At 34.2% G+C, this 21,574-nt stretch overlaps 2 protein-coding genes and 1 long non-coding RNA gene across 3 annotated transcripts; 2 read left to right on the forward strand and 1 right to left on the reverse strand.

The window, feature by feature from the left end:
* Positions 1–1,019: 1,019 nt before the first annotated feature.
* LOC127148484 (uncharacterized) lies at positions 1,020–3,167 on the forward strand. Its single transcript, XM_051082303.1, has 5 exons — positions 1,020–1,137; positions 2,103–2,242; positions 2,318–2,509; positions 2,591–2,945; positions 3,031–3,167. Exons 1-4 carry the CDS (start codon positions 1,020–1,022, stop codon positions 2,936–2,938), a joined length of 798 nt encoding a protein of 265 aa, XP_050938260.1. The 3' UTR covers positions 2,939–2,945; positions 3,031–3,167.
* An 8,321-nt stretch (positions 3,168–11,488) lies between these two features.
* On the reverse strand, positions 11,489–14,357 carry LOC127149966 (uncharacterized). The gene is made up of 5 exons (XR_007821873.1): positions 14,104–14,357; positions 13,436–13,611; positions 13,204–13,354; positions 12,922–13,134; positions 11,489–11,887 (listed from the first exon to the last, which is right to left on the reverse strand). It is a non-coding gene; the product is annotated as an uncharacterized LOC127149966 (long non-coding RNA).
* A 1,354-nt stretch (positions 14,358–15,711) lies between these two features.
* On the forward strand, positions 15,712–16,806 carry LOC103489784 (uncharacterized). Its single transcript, XM_008449091.1, has one exon. It carries the CDS (start codon positions 15,712–15,714, stop codon positions 16,804–16,806), a length of 1,095 nt encoding a protein of 364 aa, XP_008447313.1.
* Positions 16,807–21,574: the final 4,768 nt, after the last annotated feature.

Consider the following 21,574-nt stretch of genomic DNA (forward strand, 5'->3'; position numbering starts at 1 on the left):
ACATCTTGTAGAAGTGGGTAACCGATTGGTGAAACCACATGCGAGCTACACGTTGACTACCAGTGAACGAGTAGAGTTTTGTAAGTTTCTGAAATCAGTTAAGTTTCCCGATGGATTTGTTTCCAATATATCGAGATGTGTGCATGAAAGAGAGGGGAAAATATTAGGACTAAAAACGCATGATTGTCATGTTTTATTACATCGACTGCTACCAATTGGTATTCGAGCATTCTTCCTGAAGAACGTATACACTGCTATAACATAATTATGTAATTTTTTCCATGACTTGTGCACCCGAACGATAAGAGTAAGTGATCTAGACAGATTGCAAGCAGATATCATAATCATACTTTGTAAGTTGGAAAGAATATTTTCACCTACCTTTTTTAGCGTTATGGTGCACCTTGCCGTTCACTTACCATATGAAACGAAGATTACTGGTCCAGTTTCTTATAGTTGGATGTATCCGATTGAAAGGAGTCTACGAACGTTAAAGCAGTATGTTAGAAACAAAGCACGTCCTGAGGGGTCAATTGCAGAAGGCTATGTCATGAATGAATCTAGCACCTTTTGTTCACGTTACCTACGTGGTATAGAGACTCGATTCACAAGAGATGACCGAAATGATGATACCATTGTAGAGAATGAGGTAATTGGTGACTTTGAAATTTTCAAGCAGAAAGTACGACCCTTAGGTACATTAAGTGTTCGTGCTATATCAGAGGAAGAGAAACGACTCTTCCATTGGTACATACTGAATAATGCTGACGAAATATCAGAGTATCGCAAGTAAGCATATTCATCATCTTTGTAATTTTTAAATATTTGTTATATATTGTTCTTACAGAAATTAAACTCATCTCTGTATTAGGAAACATTTGAGGCTCCAACGTCGACATGCTCAATATTCTATGGATTTGTATAAAATACATGAACGAGCATTCCCTGAATGGTTTCGAGCACAGGTGTTAGAACTGCGTCAGTCTGCAAACCTATCTAATGATTTCTTCTCACTAGCGATGGGACCATCCTTTGACGTTCGTTGTTACAATGGATGCATTGTAGGTGGTGTAAGATTTCACACTATTGAACTTGATTCTCGATGTAGTACTCAAAATAGTGGAATAATGGTCATTGGTGAAAGCGATGCAAGTGGAACTGGAGACAATAATTTCTACGGTGTTCTGGACGAAGTGTTGCACGTACAATATCCGTTGGGAAGAAATGTATGGCTATTTAAGTGTTGGTGGTATGACACGGACGTAAACAAAAGTCAAAGAACGACACACATTGAAGTAGGGTACAAATCTCTCAACACATCCCGTTTTTGGTACGCGGAGGAACCTGTAATTCTTGCAACTCAAGCACATCAAGTTTTTTATGTAGATGATCCAAAAAATTGGTAACAATTGGAAAGTTGTGCAAGTCATCCAAAATAAGCGTATTTGGGACGTGCCAGAAGTGACCATATTAAATTCCAAAATAAGCGTATTTGGGACGTGCCAGAAGTGGAGGATGTTCAGAATGACCATATTAATATAGTAGAAGTTGTTGTAAGCCACCAAGTGGATGACCACATCGAGGATGACACTCTATGCAGAAATGACGTTGATCCCACAATCGTTGAAAGACCGGTTGTGCGTCATATCACTGACGACGATGTGGATGAACACTTGTCACATGCAAGCGATGAGGAATTATAGTGACAAATTAAACCACGTATGCACATATTTATATCTAGTTTATATATTTTGATTCTAGCTAGGTGTTTGTATTTGGTTATTGAATGTTTGTTTTCTATATGTCCATAGTCATTATGTCACATCGACGATCAAATTTTATGGAGACGGACGATATGTTCCTCCAGTTTGAGGAGAATTTAGATAACATTGCGGGAGGGTCGTCATCTGTGGGCGACAATACGGGTGAGTCTAAGAATTTTCTTCATTTTTAACTTACAAATATTTCATGTAGGGGTTTCTAACTTTATATGTTATTGTCTAATGTGTTATGTTTGTAATGTGTAGCGATTGTTTGTGCTTGATTTCAATGATTAAGCAATGAACAGGTTTGTTGAGCATCAGATGCTCACGACCTTTAAGAGTTCTGGGTCGACTGTCATAGACATTTCAAAAAGTACAGCGACCCGGAGGAGGCTCGTGCCAACCCACCAAACGCATTGGTTGGACGTGATGAGGATTGGCACTTCCTCTGCGACCATTATATCGGTCGTGCATTCCAGGTATTTGTCATGATTAATTATGATAACAAGTTTTAATATGTATAAGAAATAAACAATATAATTGTTTTAATGCAGGAGCAATCACGGACAAACAAGGCTGCTAGACAGAAGCAGCCTTACAATCATAGTAGCGGGTCTAAGTCGTTTCGACAACAACAGCATGAGCTCGCTGAAAGAAGAGGGCAGTCGGTCGATCGTGTGGAATTGTTCTGGGAAACACACGTTCGAGCTGGGACATTCGTGTCGCAGGCCGCCGAGGATGCGCATGTAAGTTATACCCTTATTAATTATCCACTTTTATTATATATTTTTGTGCGTTACCTAACATAATTTTTAAATTTGTTGCAGAATCAAATGCTGGAACTCCAATCCCAGCCTACCCCAGAGGGTAGTCAGCCACTCTCTGAGGATGAGATATGCGATCAGGTGTTGGGTAGACGACCAGGCTACTCAAAAGGTCTTGGTTGGGGACCCAAGCCGAAGGCCCGCAGAACGGCAAGTGCAAGCAGTTCGTCGACATCTTCTTCGCAGTCCACCCAAAAAGAAATTGAATTACAAGCTAAACTTCATGAAGCTTTGGAATGGATTGAAGTACAAGATAGAAATCACCAAGCATTAGCTTCACAAGTGGAAGCTATGAAAAAGATGATTGAAGACCTAACTCGTGCACAACAGGGACCACCACATGATCCCTAGCTCTGCGGTACGTCGTATATGTCTCTATTATTCTTAAGTTTTTGCAATATATGATTATGTATTAAACTTAGTTATTTTTATACCATTTTTAGGACCGAAGGTGTAGAATGACGCGCATACGCACCTCGTTAGGAGATTTTTCATTATGTTTATGTTTTTTCTATTTTGAGAACTATATTTTGTTGTAGTCAACTTATTCGTATTATTAATTTTAATTCTATTTTTTTAATTTGTGTTTGTATATTTATTAATTTATTTTAATTTAATCCAAAACGTCGCGAATTTTTTTTGAGCAATCCGAACATCATTCTGAATGTTTGAGCAAAATATTATAAGGAAAAAAGTAAAAGTAAAATATTTAAAAAAATATATAAAAAAGATTTCCCGACGTTCATTACGTCGGGAAAAAAACATCGGAAAATAGGTTTTCCCGACGCCGAGTTGGTACGGCGTCGGAAAATCCTCTCGCGACGCAGTTCTCCCGACGTTCTTCCCGACGCCGTTTTGTACGTCAGGATATTCTTTCCCAACGTACTTTGCATTTTTGCCGACGTATTTTTGCGTCGGGAGTACACCCATCTCTTGTAGTGCTATAAACCTGAATCCTTCTTGGGCCAATGAGAAGGTGGGGTCCCTTGTTCAAGACTTGGATTCAGTCCTTAAGGGAACAACCTATCTACTATCCTAGAAGTGGGTAGGAGTGAATTCCATCTTGCGCCCTATGTCCCTAGCTATCCATTCGGTCTTACCCCTGAAATGGGGAGGCTTATTGGGCCAGCGATGTTGAGCTGCCCTCACCTATGCAGAGATTTAAAGATACTACCAAATGAACAGAAGTTCATAGTTAGCTCATGAATAAGATCAAGTTACCTAGGCCCTCAAAATTGAAATAGTCAGTTTATAATTTACGGTGTTATAACTAAAAGTGACTATTTTGTAGTTCCAGTCTTATGAAAACCATTTACATAGGACGCCCCCACTCCCATGTCTTTATGTGAACGATTCAGGATTACATCGTTAGTACTAACTACGGAGCGGGCTGCACCCATAGTGTTTTGTCAGAATAAGGTGCCCAATATTATTCATACACTATAGACTATTTGGACTATTAACTTGAACTTAATCTATGTTTATGTCTCTACATAAAGTTCAAGTGTATTTGACAAACTTAGTAAAATAGCCTCGGGACCTTAATTTATTAGTTTTAAGATTATAGCATTAAACTTCAATGTTCACTACCATAACTACTATCAAACTTCGAAATCTGTCATCCAACACCATGATTTATTCAAAGTTATCACTAAAATTAGATGGGTACTCAAGAACGACTCCAAAAACTTAAAAATCTTACCCAAGTTGTGCCAAGACGCCTAAATTAGAGCTTTTGAATAGTTGGACAGTGGTTCAAACTCTTTTAAAACTCAAATCTAGCATTGGAATGTAGTGGGTAAATGTGAAAATCAAGTCGAACTTAATGGGTACTCAAAACTTAATGAGAAAAATCCATAAACTCACTAGAAAGTACCAAAATCGAACGTTGAACTGTGATTTAGATAAGGCTAGTACTGGCTATGTCGCCAAATCGAATACAAGCGGCAGCTTAAAGAACAACCACGGTAGCTGAGTCACTTCTGAGGAACGATGGACAACCATGGTCACGTCGTGCGACTTACTATGATCGGCAGCATGCTACAACAACTTCTACTAGAAATAATGGTTGACGTACAAAGAGGAAGTCGCAAATGCTGGCATCGACTGAGTTACGTCGACCAGTGAGTCCGACGCCGCAAGGAGTGGCTAATGGTGGCGTCGGCTAGAGGAGAGAAAAAGAGGCGATGAGCGAAAAAGGTTTTTAGCGAGGGGGGCTAAGAAGAAATTGTTTTATTTAATTTTTTTTAACTTAGTAATAATAATAGAAGGACCAAAATGCCCTTCAATTCAAATTAAACTCACTTTTCACTATTCTTCATTCTTTTCAACACCTAAACACAATAAATTAGGTTTTAAAACCCAATTAAAATAGTTCTAAAATTACCTTATCACACGAATCAATCTTGAGTATAAACGTATTCCAACTTGTTTTTCACCATTTAGAAGATATTTAATGAACAAAAAAATAATAAAAATAAGGGAGAGCGAGATGAGGGCTTACACCCACGTCAATTTTGCTAAAAAAATCCTACGATAGAATCTAGAAACTTCTAGGAGTCCGTTATTTTTTTTATTCTTGAGGTGAGTGATCAATATCTTTGTGAGTCTAAGATTTGATCCAAAGAAAAACTGAATTTAATCAATGTTTTTTTTTAAACAAAACTTTATTCGAAGACTAGCCTATGATAGAATTTGAGAAATTGTAATAATTTCTCATTCTCTTAAGGTGATGAATTTTTCCTCAATATAGTCTGATTAATGAAATATATTCCACTTATTTATGGGATCATTACTTCAAATATTGGAGTAATGAGCAATGAAATAAGACATATAAAAAGAAAAAAAAATTAAACGAAATTTATTCAAGACGTCAAATTTGACCACCGTTTTCTAAACGGATGTTATGGGGTGCTAACACCTTCCCCGTACACAAATGACTCTCAAATTCAACTAATTTTTTCTGCAAACCATTTTTATTTTATTTAAAATTATTTACTTTATTTTGGTATCCAATCACACCATAAGAAACATTGGTGGCGACTCTTTTTTTCGTTTTTTAAAATTATCCCTTTTTAAGGACGTCAGCCGCTCCATGTCGTCTCAGGTACGTGGCGAAAGCTTGTCGATTCTGTTTGGGAACTGAGGTTCGACCTCGAGAGTTTGGCCTTTTCTTTTGTCTTGATCTTGTATCTTTATTTTATTGTTTTATTTTCTTTTCGTTTTACTGTGTTGTTTATTATTGTTTCACACACAATCACAAGCCTTCTGCCCGAGCTCTACCCTATAAGATTAGAAATGAGGATGGAGTAGTGTTGATCTTCGAGGAGCTTATGCTTCCGTGCAGACATACGAAAAATCCTCACTCAATTTGGTCATACAATCACATGTGACGGTTATGATCAAATTGAGGGTCTTTTATCCTTTTGGACTTATATTCAACTTCACTCATTATGATTCACATATCATGTTAATTCATATATTTTAGAATGTTAAATTTTGTACCTTATTATATCATTCTCACACAAGCACTCTACTTGGATTGTACCTATAGAATTAGATTTAAGAATATAGTAGTGTTTGACCGTCAAGGAGTTGTTGCTCCCTTACAGGCACACGAAAAATTCTCACTCAATTTGGTTGTATGATCAAGTGTGACTATACACCATTTTGAGGACCTATGTCAGACAGGATACTAGCATTGCCTTCATTAAGTTTGTTTGAGCCATTCCATTATTTGATTGTTTTCTTTCTCGCATTTAGCATTACATCTAGACTCATTCTTATTTATACTTGGTCCTAGAATGGTTAGATACATTTTCAACTAGAGTCAGGAGCGGGCTGGCTAAAGAAATTAGAAGTTCCACTTCCAAGGACTTGTCAGTTGGGATTCATCAACAATAACCTGGAAGAGTTAAAAAGTTTATGGGAAAACTTAATGCTATAGCATAGAGCAAAGTTTACAAAAGCATATGGAAGCATAGGTGCCCTTTTATATACTACCATTAATACATCAACATTTCGAGCTTTGTCACATTTTTGGGACTATATGTTGAACTATTTCATGTTTAACACGTTTGACGTAACTCTTACTATAGAAGAATATCAAGCACTTATTAGCCTACAAATTTACAGAGGGAATAAGCCTTATATTTATAATCGAAAGTTGACTCTACAACGGTCACTATCAAAGTTTTTGGGTGACATTCGTGCATCCGAGATAAAGAAACAGATGAAGACAAAAGAAGGTAGGAATTGAATTCCCATCAATTATCTCATCAATCTTGCACGTGGTTGTTTACTAGGAAAGAAGGGTTTGTCTCTCATCGCATTATGTATCTACCGAACAGTTATTTTTTTTTAGAATTAAAGGGTATGTTGAAGAAGAGGTTGCTAAGATTTTTCTTGGGATAGAACAAAGAGTAAACCCTGTTATCCTAATCATGGCAGAGGCCTTCAGATAGCTAAATCATTGTCGAACCCAAGAAAAAGGAAAATTCTTCAACTGTGCTCCTATGCTCTTCATTTGGATTTCCAGTCATCTAAGGTATCCTAATAATTTTGGATATCCTCAGATAAAATTCAGCAGTACGTGGAATAATACAAGAAACACTATAAAAGAATTCAATAGTGCACACTAGGATCCAAAGGTTTTAGAATTTGGAGTTTGGATGCAATTTTTCAGCCATTTAACGACAGTAAAAGAAATTTGTAGAGCTCCTTAGATGCCCATAAGTCCTTTGACATACCATTGTGGGAAATTGGCTCTTATCCCGCTATTAGGCTTATAGGGAGGCATTGCTTATTCTCCTCTTTTGGTACTACATCAATCATGGTCAAAACAATTTGCGCCAGTTGTATGTGGGCTAGAAGATTGAGAATTCTCTTATGAGTCCGACATAGCAAATAATAAAATTCATGAAGCAGTTGAGGCATGGAAATTTGTAAAGAAGATGAAGAGTCTGCGACGTCATGAGGGTACTACAGAATAGTATGATAATTAGAGAGGATATAGGAATGAGATTATAGTTGATGCTATGCCAGAATCTTTAGTTCTAAACATAGAATTGAAGAAATATCATGATGATAAAGAAAATGAATTATAGCGATTAAGAGAAATGAATTGTGTTTTGGCAACAGAGAACGAAAAGTTAAGAGAAGAAGTCAAGAAATGGGTCCAACAAGCTCTTAATACTCAAAGAGCTTTGGACAAGGCGAAACGAAAGCAATTGGAGCTGGAGAAGAATAATGATTCTTTAAACACTGAGGCAATCCAAGTGAGAAAAAAGAATAAGAGGTTATTAAGGAACATTGCTGACTTACATGAAGAGATGGAAGCTAAAAAGGTATACATTATTGGAAGATTGAATGGGGTTGCTATAGAATTCCAAAAAGCATTACGTGAATGAGCCACGTCATCTCAGTACACCACTGTGGAAGTCGAGCTTCTACGACATTCAGTTAAAGAATGCAAGTCCCAACTTATAGAAGCGAAAATCAAAAACAGATTTATGCAAGAAGCCGTTAACAGTTCTGAAGGCCAGTTCTGATATGTCGCAAAGCAAGGAAGGTCGCAACAGATGAATACAGTCAATTAATAGAAAAATATCAATAAATGTCGATAGATTTCATGATGTGGAGGGTCAAGTACGAGACATTGAGATGCAAGTATGATGGTGCTAGAGGTTAGATGAAACAAGGGGCTGAAAAATTAAGACAAATGTTGAGGATGGCAGATCAATTCTTAGTGCAAGCTAGGACTCTCCAACAAGGTGTTATACCTACACGCAACAACAACAGAGAATTGTCTCCTTTTCTAGGAATCATAGAGCAATACCTTGGATGTTTTTGGTGCTACCATTAGGTGTTAGAGTCATTGTACTTTTCATTTTAAAAGTAAACTAAGTTTAGTCTATGTCATTTTTCATTCATTTAATAAAAATATTATATTCCCTCTTCTTTTTTCTTATCTCTCTTCTTGCTGATTTGAATCATTATTCTCTTTTTAAAAGATAAAAAGCCAAACCTTGCAAAATAGCTCAAGGTTAACCTCATCAGCATCCATATTGGACAAGAAGAAAGACTCGGATAATGGATGAGCAAATTAATGATCAAGTTCAAGCAGTTCGTCAAGACGTTGAAGAATCGAAAGATTAATTGGCAAAGATCTTGGAACCGCTCACTACCGAAAGAGGAAAGAGTGTTGTGGGGATTTCATTACAAGTGGAAGTAGATATGAACTAGGTAGTAGAGGACATGCCTGCATACCCTCCGGGTTTTACTCCTCAAAGGTCGTCTAGTTCTTGCATGGTGGATAGGACAAATTCTACATCTTTTACCGCACAAAATCCTAATCCAACCTCACAACACATAGCCCATGTGAGTGATCCTGTATCTACTCCAAATACAAAAATTGGTTAGAAAATTTCAGAAGAGCAAGGTAGTAGGAGAAGACTGAAATTTCTAGAAGAAAGATTACACGCCATTAAAGGTGCAGACATGTACGGGAGTATCGATGCAACACAACTATGTTTGATATCAGATGTAGTGATCCCTCCCAAATTCAAGACTCGAAATTTTGAGAAGTACAATGGAACCACGTGCCAAAAAAGTCATCTAATTATGTACTGTCGAAAAATGTCAGCTTACGCTCATGATGATAAATTGTTGATTAATTGCTTCCAAGACAGCTTATTGGCTCGACTTCTCGCTGGTACATGCAATTGGATTGTTCACAAGTGCATAGATGGAAGGATCTTGCTGATTCATTCTTAAAACAATATAAGTACAACATTGATATGGCACCCGATCGTCTTGATCTTCAGAGAATGGAAAAAAATGTTGAAACTTTTAACGAATATGCACAGTGATGAAGAGACTTAGCTGCACAAGTTCAATCTCCCCTGACCGACAAAGAATTGACGGTCATGTTCATAAATACTCTTCGGGCACCATACTATGATAGAATGGTTAGAAGTGCTTCAACTAATTTCTCGAACGTCATAACAGTTGGAGAGAGGATTGAATTTTGAGTAAAGAATGGAAGGATCGCTGATCCTGCTTTAGAGACAAGAAAATGATGATCCTAAAAAAAAAGAGAGAGAAGTACACAAGTTGAGCTTGACTCAAAGAGTAGCGACACATGTATCCTCCTCAATTGTGGAATAGACTAATTACTCTCCTAGTTACCAGCACGGAGGTTAAAGCCCATTTGGTCAATCAACTCCAAGAAACATAAGGAACAATTGGAAGTAAACCCGTTTTGATCCCATACCTATGTCATACACAGAACTTTAGCCTCAACATTTAAAGAGTCATCAAATGGCTATCATACCATAAGAGCCTCTGCAACCACCCTATACTAAGTGGTATAACTCCAACGCAAAATCTAAATATCATGTTGGGGCAGTTGGGGATTCTACGGAGAACTGTTTTCCTTTGCAAGCTAAAGTGCAAAGTCTAGTTAAGGCCGGTTGGTTGATATTCAAGAAGAAAGGAGAAGAGCCTAATGTTAACCAGAATCCTTTACCAAATCATGAGTGTCCCGCCATAAATATTGTTGACACATTCATGGAAAGACACAAGAATAAGGTGAATGATGTAACTACTTCAATGAATACGCTTTTCCAAATCCTCCATGGAATTGGATATTTGTCACCAAGGTTTAACAGTGATGATGGGGAGAAGGTTGGATGCACCAACAAGGAGCAGTGTTTATTCCACACAGAGATAGATGGCCATTCCATTGAGGATTGTTGTGAGTTCAAGATTGAGGTGCAAAAAATTATGGATGCATAGATTCTCTTGGTAGGACAGATGAGCATGTAGGAAATCGAGGTTAATATGATTATTGATGTTTTATCTAATAAAAAGGTGACATCGATGGTTTCGTTGATTTCAAAGTTCCAATCTGTAATCTTGAGCAAAATATTGAAGAAGATGAATATGATATATCTGCTGAATTACTAAGATTGATAGAGCAAGAAAAAAAGAAGACTATGTCATATCAAGAAACTTTGAAAGTTATCAATTTGGGAACACCAGAAGAAATGAAAGAAATGCGAATTGGCACTTTGGTTTCGAAACAGAATGAACCAGATCTGGTGACCCTATTTCACGAGTACAAAGATATATCTGCATGGTCCTATCAGGATATGCCCGATTTTGATACAGAGATTGTAACACATCGATTACCACTCAAGCCAAAATGTAAGCTTATACGACAAAAGCTTCATAAATTGAAACCTGAAATGTTGATCAAGATCAAGGATGAAGTTAAAAAGCAGTTTGATGTTGGATTCTTAATGTTGGATTCTTAGTAGTAGCAAAATACCAAAATTAGGTTGCAAACATTGTCCCAGTTTCAAAGAAGGGCGGAGACTATAAACATCTTAATCGAGCACTACTACAAAAACAGACACTCTTAAAGGTTTTAAACTTGATTCTTGACGGTTTTAAAACCATCATTAAGCCAGTGTCAAGAATGTTAAAATTCTTGACGGTTTGTAAAATCTTCAAGAAAAGTGAACGTTGACAGTTTTAAACCGTCAAGTATACAAATTTTCATGACAGTTTAAAACTGTCAAGAGTATAAATGTTCATGACAGTTTAGAACCATCAAGAATATGAGTACATGACAAGAACCGTCAAGAATATGAATATTTATGACATTTCATAACCGTCAAGAGTATGCTTTTTCATGACAATTATATAACCGTCAAGAAATTGATTGTTTATGACATTTAAAACCCGTCAAGAATGCAATTGTTTATGACATTTTAAAACCATCAAGCATTTTTTTATTTTTTAATTGTAATTCAATTATATTTTTATTCCCATTTGTCCTGTATAGTTGTCTAACAATTGTTCCATAAATACATATAAACGACAATATTCATCAAGTATAAAACCTTTCACCATATCATTTCCAAAACTTTGCAAATATTCCTATCATTTACAAAACCAATATACAATTCCATCAGAGTTTCAGAATGGCTACAACAACAAAGTTTCAGAACAATTCAACTCTTATGAATAATTAACCTATCATCCATATGAACTATTCACCTATGAACAAATAACCTATCAATAAAGCTTCAAAGTTGCTATCACAATAAAGTCTCAAAAGTATACCAACCAACCCCCCTCCATATGAACAATTCAAAAAATCAGCCACAACAAAAAGTTTCCTGCTTCAGAATCCTAAATAAATCGCAATCATATGTACGAACCCAAAAAATCAGCCAACTTAACCTGCACCTCATTTAACTCCACCTGTGAGTATGGTTTTCGTGTATCAATCTGTAAACATGCAAAATAAATGAATTAGTATTCATGAAAATTATTATAACCACAAAACAAATAGTTTGATATAAACAACAAGCATCTAACATCTAAACAGCAAGCATCTATACTGAACAGCAAGCATCTTTGTATGAAGGGCTAACAATAAGAGGTTGTATGAAGATGACAGTAGAAGCCTGCGAGTATGTTTTATGTTATGCCTTTTTGCCAGACTTTTTATTTCTTTTTTATAGGTAACAATTATTGAAGAGTGACATTCTTTCTTTCTCAATCCTACAGCATTATAGGATTGAAATCCTTATACTCAAGTAACAAAATCTCTACATCTTTAATGAAATCACAGCTCAATTCTATAGTTGTCCTTATCACTTCACCCAAATAAGACATATATTAACTCAACATTACAATATGCTTAAACATCCAAAATCAAAACACATGGTTCAAGAACATAAAGCATTTACATCATGAATGATAGATATAACATAAACAAAACACTAACAACGCTAACAGTCAACAAACCGACTCTTCAAATAGTATTCCACTTACCTAAAACTTAGTTCAATACATAAATGATTATAAACACCATAAAATATTGGAACAATCAATCTGATGGAATTTAATGGAATTTGTTGTCTTTTAGATGCAAAAATCTAATTTTCAATGTTTATTTGATCTACTTTGAGTACATTAATTTAATATAAAAATAGAGAGATGCATATCAAGTAAAATGTTTCTGACAATCTAAAAAGAAGAAGAAAAAAGAATAAAGTTTATTACAGCCTGAAATTGACTCCCCCTATGGAATCGACCATCGTCAAAATCATATTCCTTCAAAAGTAAAAAAGAAAAGCAAAGGAAGCTGGACTATTAAGAATGCTATTATAGATTAAACTATGAATGCAATCAAGGTTAAGATACAACTTACAGAGGGAATGACCAACTTCACTTTAATAAACAATGGAAAGTAAAAATTGCAGGCAACTCGAATCTTGAAATTACTCTTTTATTTTATACTATATGCAATCACATACCAGTAGAAGATGTTTGATTAGTCCTTTGTGCCCCTAATTTTGGAACAGCTGCTTTGCTTCCTCTTCCCCTACCAGCTGACAATTGCTTGGCTCGAGTCGTAGCTGCACTTGATTTTACATTCAATAATTTTGAGATAGTTCTTAGAGTAGGGGCAGCTATGGAACCCCAAAGATCGTCATCTTCTTTAGCTGGTCGGGCTGTACTTCTTGAACCTGAAAGAACTAAAATGAGTTATATGTAATCGAGCCATGATTTAGAAAAGCTAAATGAATTGGCATTACTTGGTGGTTTTGTTTGTGAGACAGGTTGAGATACAGGTCACTTTTGAGCAGCCTGAATGTTTGCAAGAGCTAGAGACGGCTTCGGCTCGTCGAGAGGTTCCAACTCATCCCACCCATTACCTTAGCAAAACTTCCTATCAAAATGCTTCACCTACAAAATTATAAACACCATCAAAATCTGATAGACCCAATATGTTATTGTAATCTCTAGTGATCGGGATATGACATTTACCCAAGAAGCTCTGAAAAGTTTGACATAATCAGCTCCCAAAGCTTTACACTTGGCAGGGTAAATAAGGCCAACAAAAGCAATTTCAGTAGGTTTTTTATCGGATTCCTTCTCCACACAAGCATAAATCAATTTATTTAAAGCCTCCTTGTGCCCCTAGCTTTTCTTGAAACATCAGACTGCACAAATGCAATAAATCAATTTATTTAAAGACATCAAATTTTTGTGAAAGTGATAAGAGACAAATTTCTAGAAAAGTACACGAGTCTCAACACCAACAACAATCTTTTTACATCAGACCTAACAATGCTCTTCTCTAAATTACTAACAGTAACACCCGAATTTCCCTCTTCCCCACTCTGCAACTCTCCTTCCTCCTTCAGTTCCTCAATATACATAGCCTTAAATAAAAAAAAGCCCAAAAAATTGAACTACAATAAACAAAAAAGAATAACCAAAGAACAACAATTATCTCGAATACATAAACAAAAAGCCAACAATCTACACCCATTTCACCCCAAATAGACAAAATTTCACCCAACAATCATGATTATACACAAACAATTAACACCCACGTCGTGAAAACCTAACATTCATTCCTAAACAAAAACCCCATTAATTAAAGAAAAACAAAAAAAGTCAGAGAAGATCTCGATGGAAGAAATACAGACAACGAAATTCTCACAGAAGTCGCCACCGTCCCGGTAGCCAAAAAAGAAGAAACCAACAGAAGATGCAATTGATCATCAGGAATAACAATCGATTTGGGGGAAAACGAATCGTTGATTTTGCACAAAAGGATACTGCACGACAACTCGAAACGACGGCGATGGAGCGACCTTGACCAAGCTAAAGAAGAACAACGCTCCACGACGGAGCGATGTTCGATGAACGATTTTTGGAAGATGGAGCGACACCGACGAGTTCACAGCGACACACGGGAAGAAAGTAAAGAAAAAATTGGGGGAGGCACGCGAGAAGTTTGGAAATTTTGAGAAAGTTTTGGGAATTTTGATCAATTTAGATTATGAAATATTTATATTAAAATAATATTTTTATTTAAAAATTACTTAGTAATTCTTGACATTTTTAAAACGTCAAGAAATTTGGAAAATAACTTCCTCTGCCTTTTTCTAAAAATTCTTAACGTTTTAAAACGTCAAGAATTTAATTGATATAATTTGATGTTTTTAAAACGTCAAGAATTTAATCGGTATTTCTTGACGTTTTTAAAGCGTCAAGTGTAATTGCATATTATTTTACGTTTGAAAAACGTCAAGAATGTCAATTTTATAAAAATTCATGACGTTTTAAAAACATCAAGAATTTAGAAGATAATCCTTGACAGTTTATAACCGTCAAGAAAAGTTCATATTTCTTGATGGTTTATAACCGTTAAGAATTCTGAAAATTGCCTACCTTCTGCTTTTTCATCAAAATTCTTGACAGTTTTCCTATTAAACCACCATTTTCTTGACGTTTTTACCAAAAATCGTCAAGAAAAAAAAACAACCGTCAAGAAAGCCTCTTTTTCTAGTCGTGGAGCAAGTCCTAAAGAGAACTTTCCTCTTCCTCACATTGGCGTGTTGGTAGATAATATTGCTGGGTTTTCCACCTTATTTATGGATGGATTTTTAGAATACAAACAAATCAAAATGTTTCTAGAAGATCAAGAAAAAACGTCATTCATCACATTGTGGGAAACGTTTTTCTATAAAGTAATGTCGTTTGGGTTAACAAATGCAGGAGCAACTTATTAGAAAACGATGGTTACATTATTCCATGACTTGATGCATAAAGAAATTGAAGTTTATGTTGTTGATGATATGATCGTCAAGTCTAGACTCGAAGAAAAGCATGTGGTTACCCTTCGTAAGCTTTTTGAGTGATTGCGAAAATTCCAATTAAAGTTGAATCTAGAAAAATGTATATTTGGAGTTTCTTCTGAGAAGTAATTGGGCTTCATTGTTAGTTGTGAAGGCATCAAGGTGGACCCAAACAAAATCAAGGCGATAGTGGACTTAAGGCCACTAAAAACACAAAAGGAGGTTAGAAGTTTTCTAGGAATATTGAATTACATTGCACGATTTATTTCATACCTCACTCAAACTTGTGAGCCAATTTTAAAATTGCTTCGCAAAAATTAGATTTTTCATTGGAATCAAATTGTCAAAAAAACTTTTGACAAGATCAAAGACTACTTGCAAAGCCCTCCTATCCTCGTCCTACCAACTCCAAGATGACCTTTAATCTTATACTTGATAGTGAAGGATGAGCCAATGGGATGTGTTCTAGGACAGCATGACTCTATTGGAAAGAAGGAGCAAACTATCTATTATTTAAGCAAGAAGTTCATGAATTATGAGTCAAAGTACTCATTGTTGGAAAAAGCATGTTGCGCCTTAGCATGGACGACTCAAAGATTAAGACAGTATATGTTGTACTATACTACATGGCTTATTTCAAATATGGATCCTATAAAATACATTTTTGAAAAGCCATCCTTATCAGAAAAAATAGCCAAGTGGCATGTGTTGTTATTAGAGTTTGATATTGTTTACATTACTAGAAAGGCCATAAAGGGTAGTGTGATTGTTGATTGCCTAGTTGAATTACCGATTGAGGACTATGAGCCCATGAAGTTCGATTTTCTAGATGAAGATATCATGACGATAGTAAATACCTCATCGGATACATGGACAATGATGTTTGACAGAGCCACAAACAAAGTAGGACACGGTATGGGAGTGACTTTGATGTCCCCTGATGAGAAGAGGTACCCTTTCACTACTAAGTTATATTTCGATTGCACCAATAATATGGTTGAGTATAAAGCATGTAGTATGGGAGTGCGAATAGCATACGAGATGAAAATAAAAAATTTACGAGTCCTTGGGGACTCCCTATTGGTTGTACATAAGCTCAATGGGGAATATGAGACGAGGGATGCTAAATTCATCCCTTATAATGATTATATTTGCACAATAGCTCAAACTTTTGATTCGATAATGTTTGAACACATCCCATGCCAAAGCAACCAAGTTGTAGATGTATTAGCCACTCTTTCTGCCATGTTTAATGTAGCTTACAATGAAAAAGTTCAACCTATAAGGATGGAGAAGTATAAGACACCATCCTGCTGTATGAACCTCGAGCAAGAACCTGATGGTAAACCTTGGTATCATCATAGTAACCATTACATTGCATATCGGGAGTATCCACCAAGGGCATCAGAAAATAGTAAGCGTACCATTAGGAAGCTAGCCATGACTCTACTGCGATGTGTCGATGCCTTAGAAGCCAAAAAGATTTTGGAAGAAATTCATGAAGGAGTTTGTGGGACGCATGCAAATGGACACATGATGGCGAGGTAAGTTTGACGTTCTGGTTATTTTTGGTTGACCATGGAATCATACTGCATCAAATATGCGAGAAGATGCCATAAATGTCAAATATACGCAGATAAAGTGCATGCTTCAACCTTTCCATTGAATGTTTTGATGACCTCATAGCCTTTCTCCATGTGGGATTTGGATGTAATTGGACCGATTGAGCCAAAGACATCAAATGCCCATCGATTCATTTTGGTAGCCATAGATTATTTCACGAAATGGATAGAGCCTGCTTCATACAAAAGTGTCACCAAGCAGGTTGTTGTCAAGTTTATACGGAAGGACATTATATGTCAGTATGATTTACCTGAGCGTATCATCATCGATAATGGAAAAAACCTAAATAATAAATTAATAAAGGAGTTATGCAGTTAGTTCAAGGTTAAACACTCTAATTCCACTTCTTATCGTCTTAAGATGAATGGGGCAGTGGAAGCAGCAAACAAAAATATCAAAAAGATTCTCGAGAAAATGTCGGTCACTTATAAAGATTGACATGAAATGCTATCTTTTGCATTGCATGGATATGGAATATCAGTTCGCACATCAATAGGGGTAACCCCTTTTTCACTGGTGTATGGTTTCGAAGCAGTTTTACCTATTGAAGTTGAGGTGTCATCCCTTAGGGTAATCCAAGAGGTAGAACTAGATGAAGCAAAGTGGGTTCAAGTAAGGTACAAGCAATTGAATTTCATATAAGAAAGGAGACTGACTGCACTATGTAGAGGACAGTTGTACCAAAAGAAAATAGCACGGGCGTATAACAAAAAAGTTCGAAACCGCCATTTCCAAGAAGGGGATCTAGTGTTAAAAATGATCATACCTTTTCAAAAGAATCATAGAGGAAAATGGACTCCTAATTATGAGGGACCATATGTAGTAAAAAGTGCTTTCTCAAATGGAGCTTTAATTTTGACAAATATGGACCGAGATGACTTGCCTAAGGAGCTTTAGTTTTGATAAATATGGATGGAGATGACTTGCCTAACCCGTTAAGTGCGAACTATGTGAAGAAATACTATGCATAGAGCGATGACTAGCTTTTAATTCTAGCATTTTTCTCATCAAGTCACTAATATTTTAAAGATTTGAGCTTGTTTTTGTTGTTTCAGTACTCATGAACGTTATTGGGCTATTACGCATGTTTTGGTTTTTTTTTGAGAAAAGTAATCAATGATTCAATTTTTATACCTAATTAACATTTTCATGCATACATAGCTTTTAACATTGCCTGCATTCTCATAGGTGGCATGATATACATTCTTTTTCTGATAATTTAATATAAGACCTCCAGATTGAATATTCATTCTTTTGTCATGAGGTGCTTGTTTTATCTCTGGCCCTTGACACCATGTTGCTGAGATGACGCTTGTTTTATCCCCGGTCCTAGACACCATGTTGTCGAGATGACGCTTGTTTTATCTCTGACCTCCAGCTTATTTATTCTTTTGTCATAAGGACTTGTTTTATCCCTTGTCCTTTGACAACATGTTGCTGTGAGGCGCTTGTTTTATCCCTGACCTCCAGCTTATTTATTCTTTTGTCATAAGGCGCTTGTTTTATCCCTGACCCTTGACACCATGTTGCTTTGAGGTGCTTGTTTTATCCTTGGCCTTTGATGCCGATAATTTATCTAAAACATTTTAGTTTGACGATTTAATGGCTACACCTTCGTCCATCTTCTACAATTATTTTTATTATTTTTAGGGGGCATGCTGTAGCCACCTAATTTCATCTTACAATTATTTTTATTATTCTTAATAATTGTAATATTGGCTAAGATTTTATTTTTTAAGAAAAAAAAGATAAAATGTTTTGTAATAATATAAAATTTATGATAATTTTTTAAAATATTTTATTAAAAGAGAAAATAAAATCATTAATGAGAATATCTATTATTTTAAAAAATCAAATCAATTTTGAATTATTTTTATCATTTTAGGAAAAAGACAAATTAATTCATTTATAAAAAATCTTTTTTGATTTATCATTTTAGGAAAAAAACAAATAAACTTATTTTAGAAAAAAGAAATTTAATAAAATAACATAATATCTAATTTGATTTTATACTTATTAAATTTTCCTAATTTGTGTTGCATCCCAGGTCTATAAATAGGGACCTTTGGTCATTTGGAAATGAGAGAAAAAAATTGTATTAGAGAGAATCTCGACGAGAGGAAAAAGTCATTTGGCTGTCTAGAGAATCTCTACATTTTTTTTAAGAAACATATTTCTCTACAAAAGGTGAGTTGTTAAGTTTTTCGTCTTATTATTATTATTTTATTTTTATTTATTTATTTGTCAATCTTTCTTTACCCTAAACCTAATCTCATGAAGGAAAAACTTAGTTTGAGATTGCATTAGGTAAAGATTTACTATAATAATCTGAACCTCATACAACATGCAATTTCCTTTCGGATTGAATCCTTGTTTTTTTTTCTCTTATTTAAATGTAGAGAGAAAGAAAAAAAATGTATAAGGAAAATTTCCTATATATATATAGTGTTTTTTGCCACTTTTTTTTTCTCATTATTTTATAAAAAAAAGTTTGTTAACCTTTTTTCTTCTCTATAAAGAAACAAAAAGAAAGAAAAAAAATAAGGAAAAAGATTTTGTATTATTATTATTATTGTTATATTTATTATTAGTATTATTATTATTATTATATATATATATATATATCTTTTTTTTCTTAGGGTGACCCTTTTCTTCTTTTTTTTTCTTTTAATTTTTATTTAGGGAAACTTACATAAATGTAACAAAACGACGTAAAAAAAGAATTAAAAACGTAACAAAATCTAAATGACTGTGTATAAGACAAATGTAAACGAGTAAAAAAATCATTTAGATTGGATTAGCCAAATGTAAACGAGTAAAAAAATAAAAGATTGTGCATAGAGAATTTTGAAAAAAAATTATTTAGATTGGAGTAGCCAAATGTAAACGATCGTTTAAAAAAGTAAACGATCGTGTAAAAACAATAAAAGATCGTGTATAAAAAATCTTGAAAAGAAATCATTTGGATTGGAGTAGCCAAATGTAAACGATCGTGTAAAAAAAGTAAACGATCGTGTACAAAAGAATTAAAAAAATCGTGTACCAAATTTAAAAAAAAAAACATTTAGATTTGGATCCCTAAATCACCCAAATATAAATGATCGTGTAACAAAATGAAACGATAAAATTAAAAAAATAAATTGTAGTCATATCTAAACGATCGCGTATAAATTGTAGCCATATCTAAACGGTCGCGTTTATATTGAACCATATATAAACGATTACATATAAATTATAACCATATCTAAATAATTGTCTTGTAGCCATATCTAAACGATTGCGTATAAATTATAGTCATATCTAAACGATGATGTATATATTGAATCATATCTAAACGATCGTGTATATATTGAACCATATCTAAACGATCGCGTATAAATTGTAGCCATATCTAAACGTTCGCAAATATATTAGACGCGCGTTATTGCTGGCGTGGTTGATAGGTCATTTTTGGTATTTTACACGATGGGCCTCTGGACTTTTTTCGTTTTTGAAATTGTTCTATACGGTGTAAATATTTTGCCGTTTTTTTATATTTTTTAAAAGACCCCTTTTATTTATTTGTTTATTCAGTTTTATTTTATTTTTAATAATAATAATAATATTAATATTATTATTATATATATTTTTTGTTTCTTTTAGGGTGGCGGCAACCTTGCTGCAACCCCTTTTCTCTCTCCTCTTCTTTTTTTTTCTTTTACCTTTATCCCTCTATTTATTTTGTTTTTTTATTTATAATTATTTTTAACTTTTTATTACTTTTATTATTATTATTTTATTTTATAATCCTTTTTATTTTTTAGCCTGTCACCCCTATGTTTATATATATATATATATATATGTTTTACTTATTTATTTATTTAGTTTTTTTATATACTCATAACTCTTTATTATATTTATTATTATTATTATCATTATTATTATTTTATTTTATAATTTTTTTATTTTTTAACTTACCATCATCCCTCTGTTCCCTTTTCGTTTCTTTTACTTACTTATTTATTTAATTTCTTTTTCTATATATTTATTTGTTTATTATTTCATTTAATTCTTTTTTTTCTTTTTTTCTTTTTTTCCTCTTATTTTATTTATCATTATTATGTATCTTTCCTTTCCTTTACTTTTAACTTATTTTCATTACTATCTTTATATTTAGTATATACATGCATTAATACCGTAAATTATTTGCCTAATTTATTGTGTGATATATTTGAATTGGTTTATGATGTGTTATTTCATTTGACCTTCATTAAAAATTTCTTGAAATTTTAGAAATACTTTTTACCATAATTGCATGTAATTTTGAAGTATTTCTTAAATTTTTCTCTTTAAACCATTTAGAATTTTTTTTTTGCTTTAAAATTATTTCTTTTAAACTCAAAATTAAATATATATTTCATAAGGTTTCCTAATCAACTTTTTTGTAATACCTCACGTCGATTTTGTTAAAAAAATCCTACGATGTAGTCTAGAAATTTCTAGGAACCCATTCTTTTTAGATTCTTGAGGTGAGGGATAAATATCTTTGAGAGTCCAAGATTTGATCCCAAGAAAAAATGAATTTAATCAATATCTTTTTTTTAAAAAAAAACTTTATTCGAAAATTGGCCTATGATAGAATTTGAGAAAATGTAATAATTTCTCATTCTCTTAAGGTGATGAATTTTTCCTCAATATAGTCTAATTAATAGAA

This window comes from Cucumis melo, chromosome 1, assembly GCF_025177605.1.
Source record: "Cucumis melo cultivar AY chromosome 1, USDA_Cmelo_AY_1.0, whole genome shotgun sequence".
In the NCBI taxonomy this organism is placed as follows: domain Eukaryota; kingdom Viridiplantae; phylum Streptophyta; class Magnoliopsida; order Cucurbitales; family Cucurbitaceae; genus Cucumis; species Cucumis melo.

Excerpts from the sequence above, each read along its gene's own strand:
- LOC127148484 (XM_051082303.1), top strand. The coding sequence starts at position 1,020 with ATGGGACCATCCTTTGACGTTCGTTGTTACAATGGATGCATTGTAGGT. Across the intron at positions 2,243-2,317 it reads ATATCGGTCGTGCATTCCAG|GAGCAATCACGGACAAACAA; the intron begins GTATTTGTCATG and ends GTTTTAATGCAG. Across the intron at positions 2,510-2,590 it reads AGGCCGCCGAGGATGCGCAT|AATCAAATGCTGGAACTCCA; the intron begins GTAAGTTATACC and ends AATTTGTTGCAG.
- LOC103489784 (XM_008449091.1), top strand. The coding sequence starts at position 15,712 with ATGGGATGTGTTCTAGGACAGCATGACTCTATTGGAAAGAAGGAGCAA.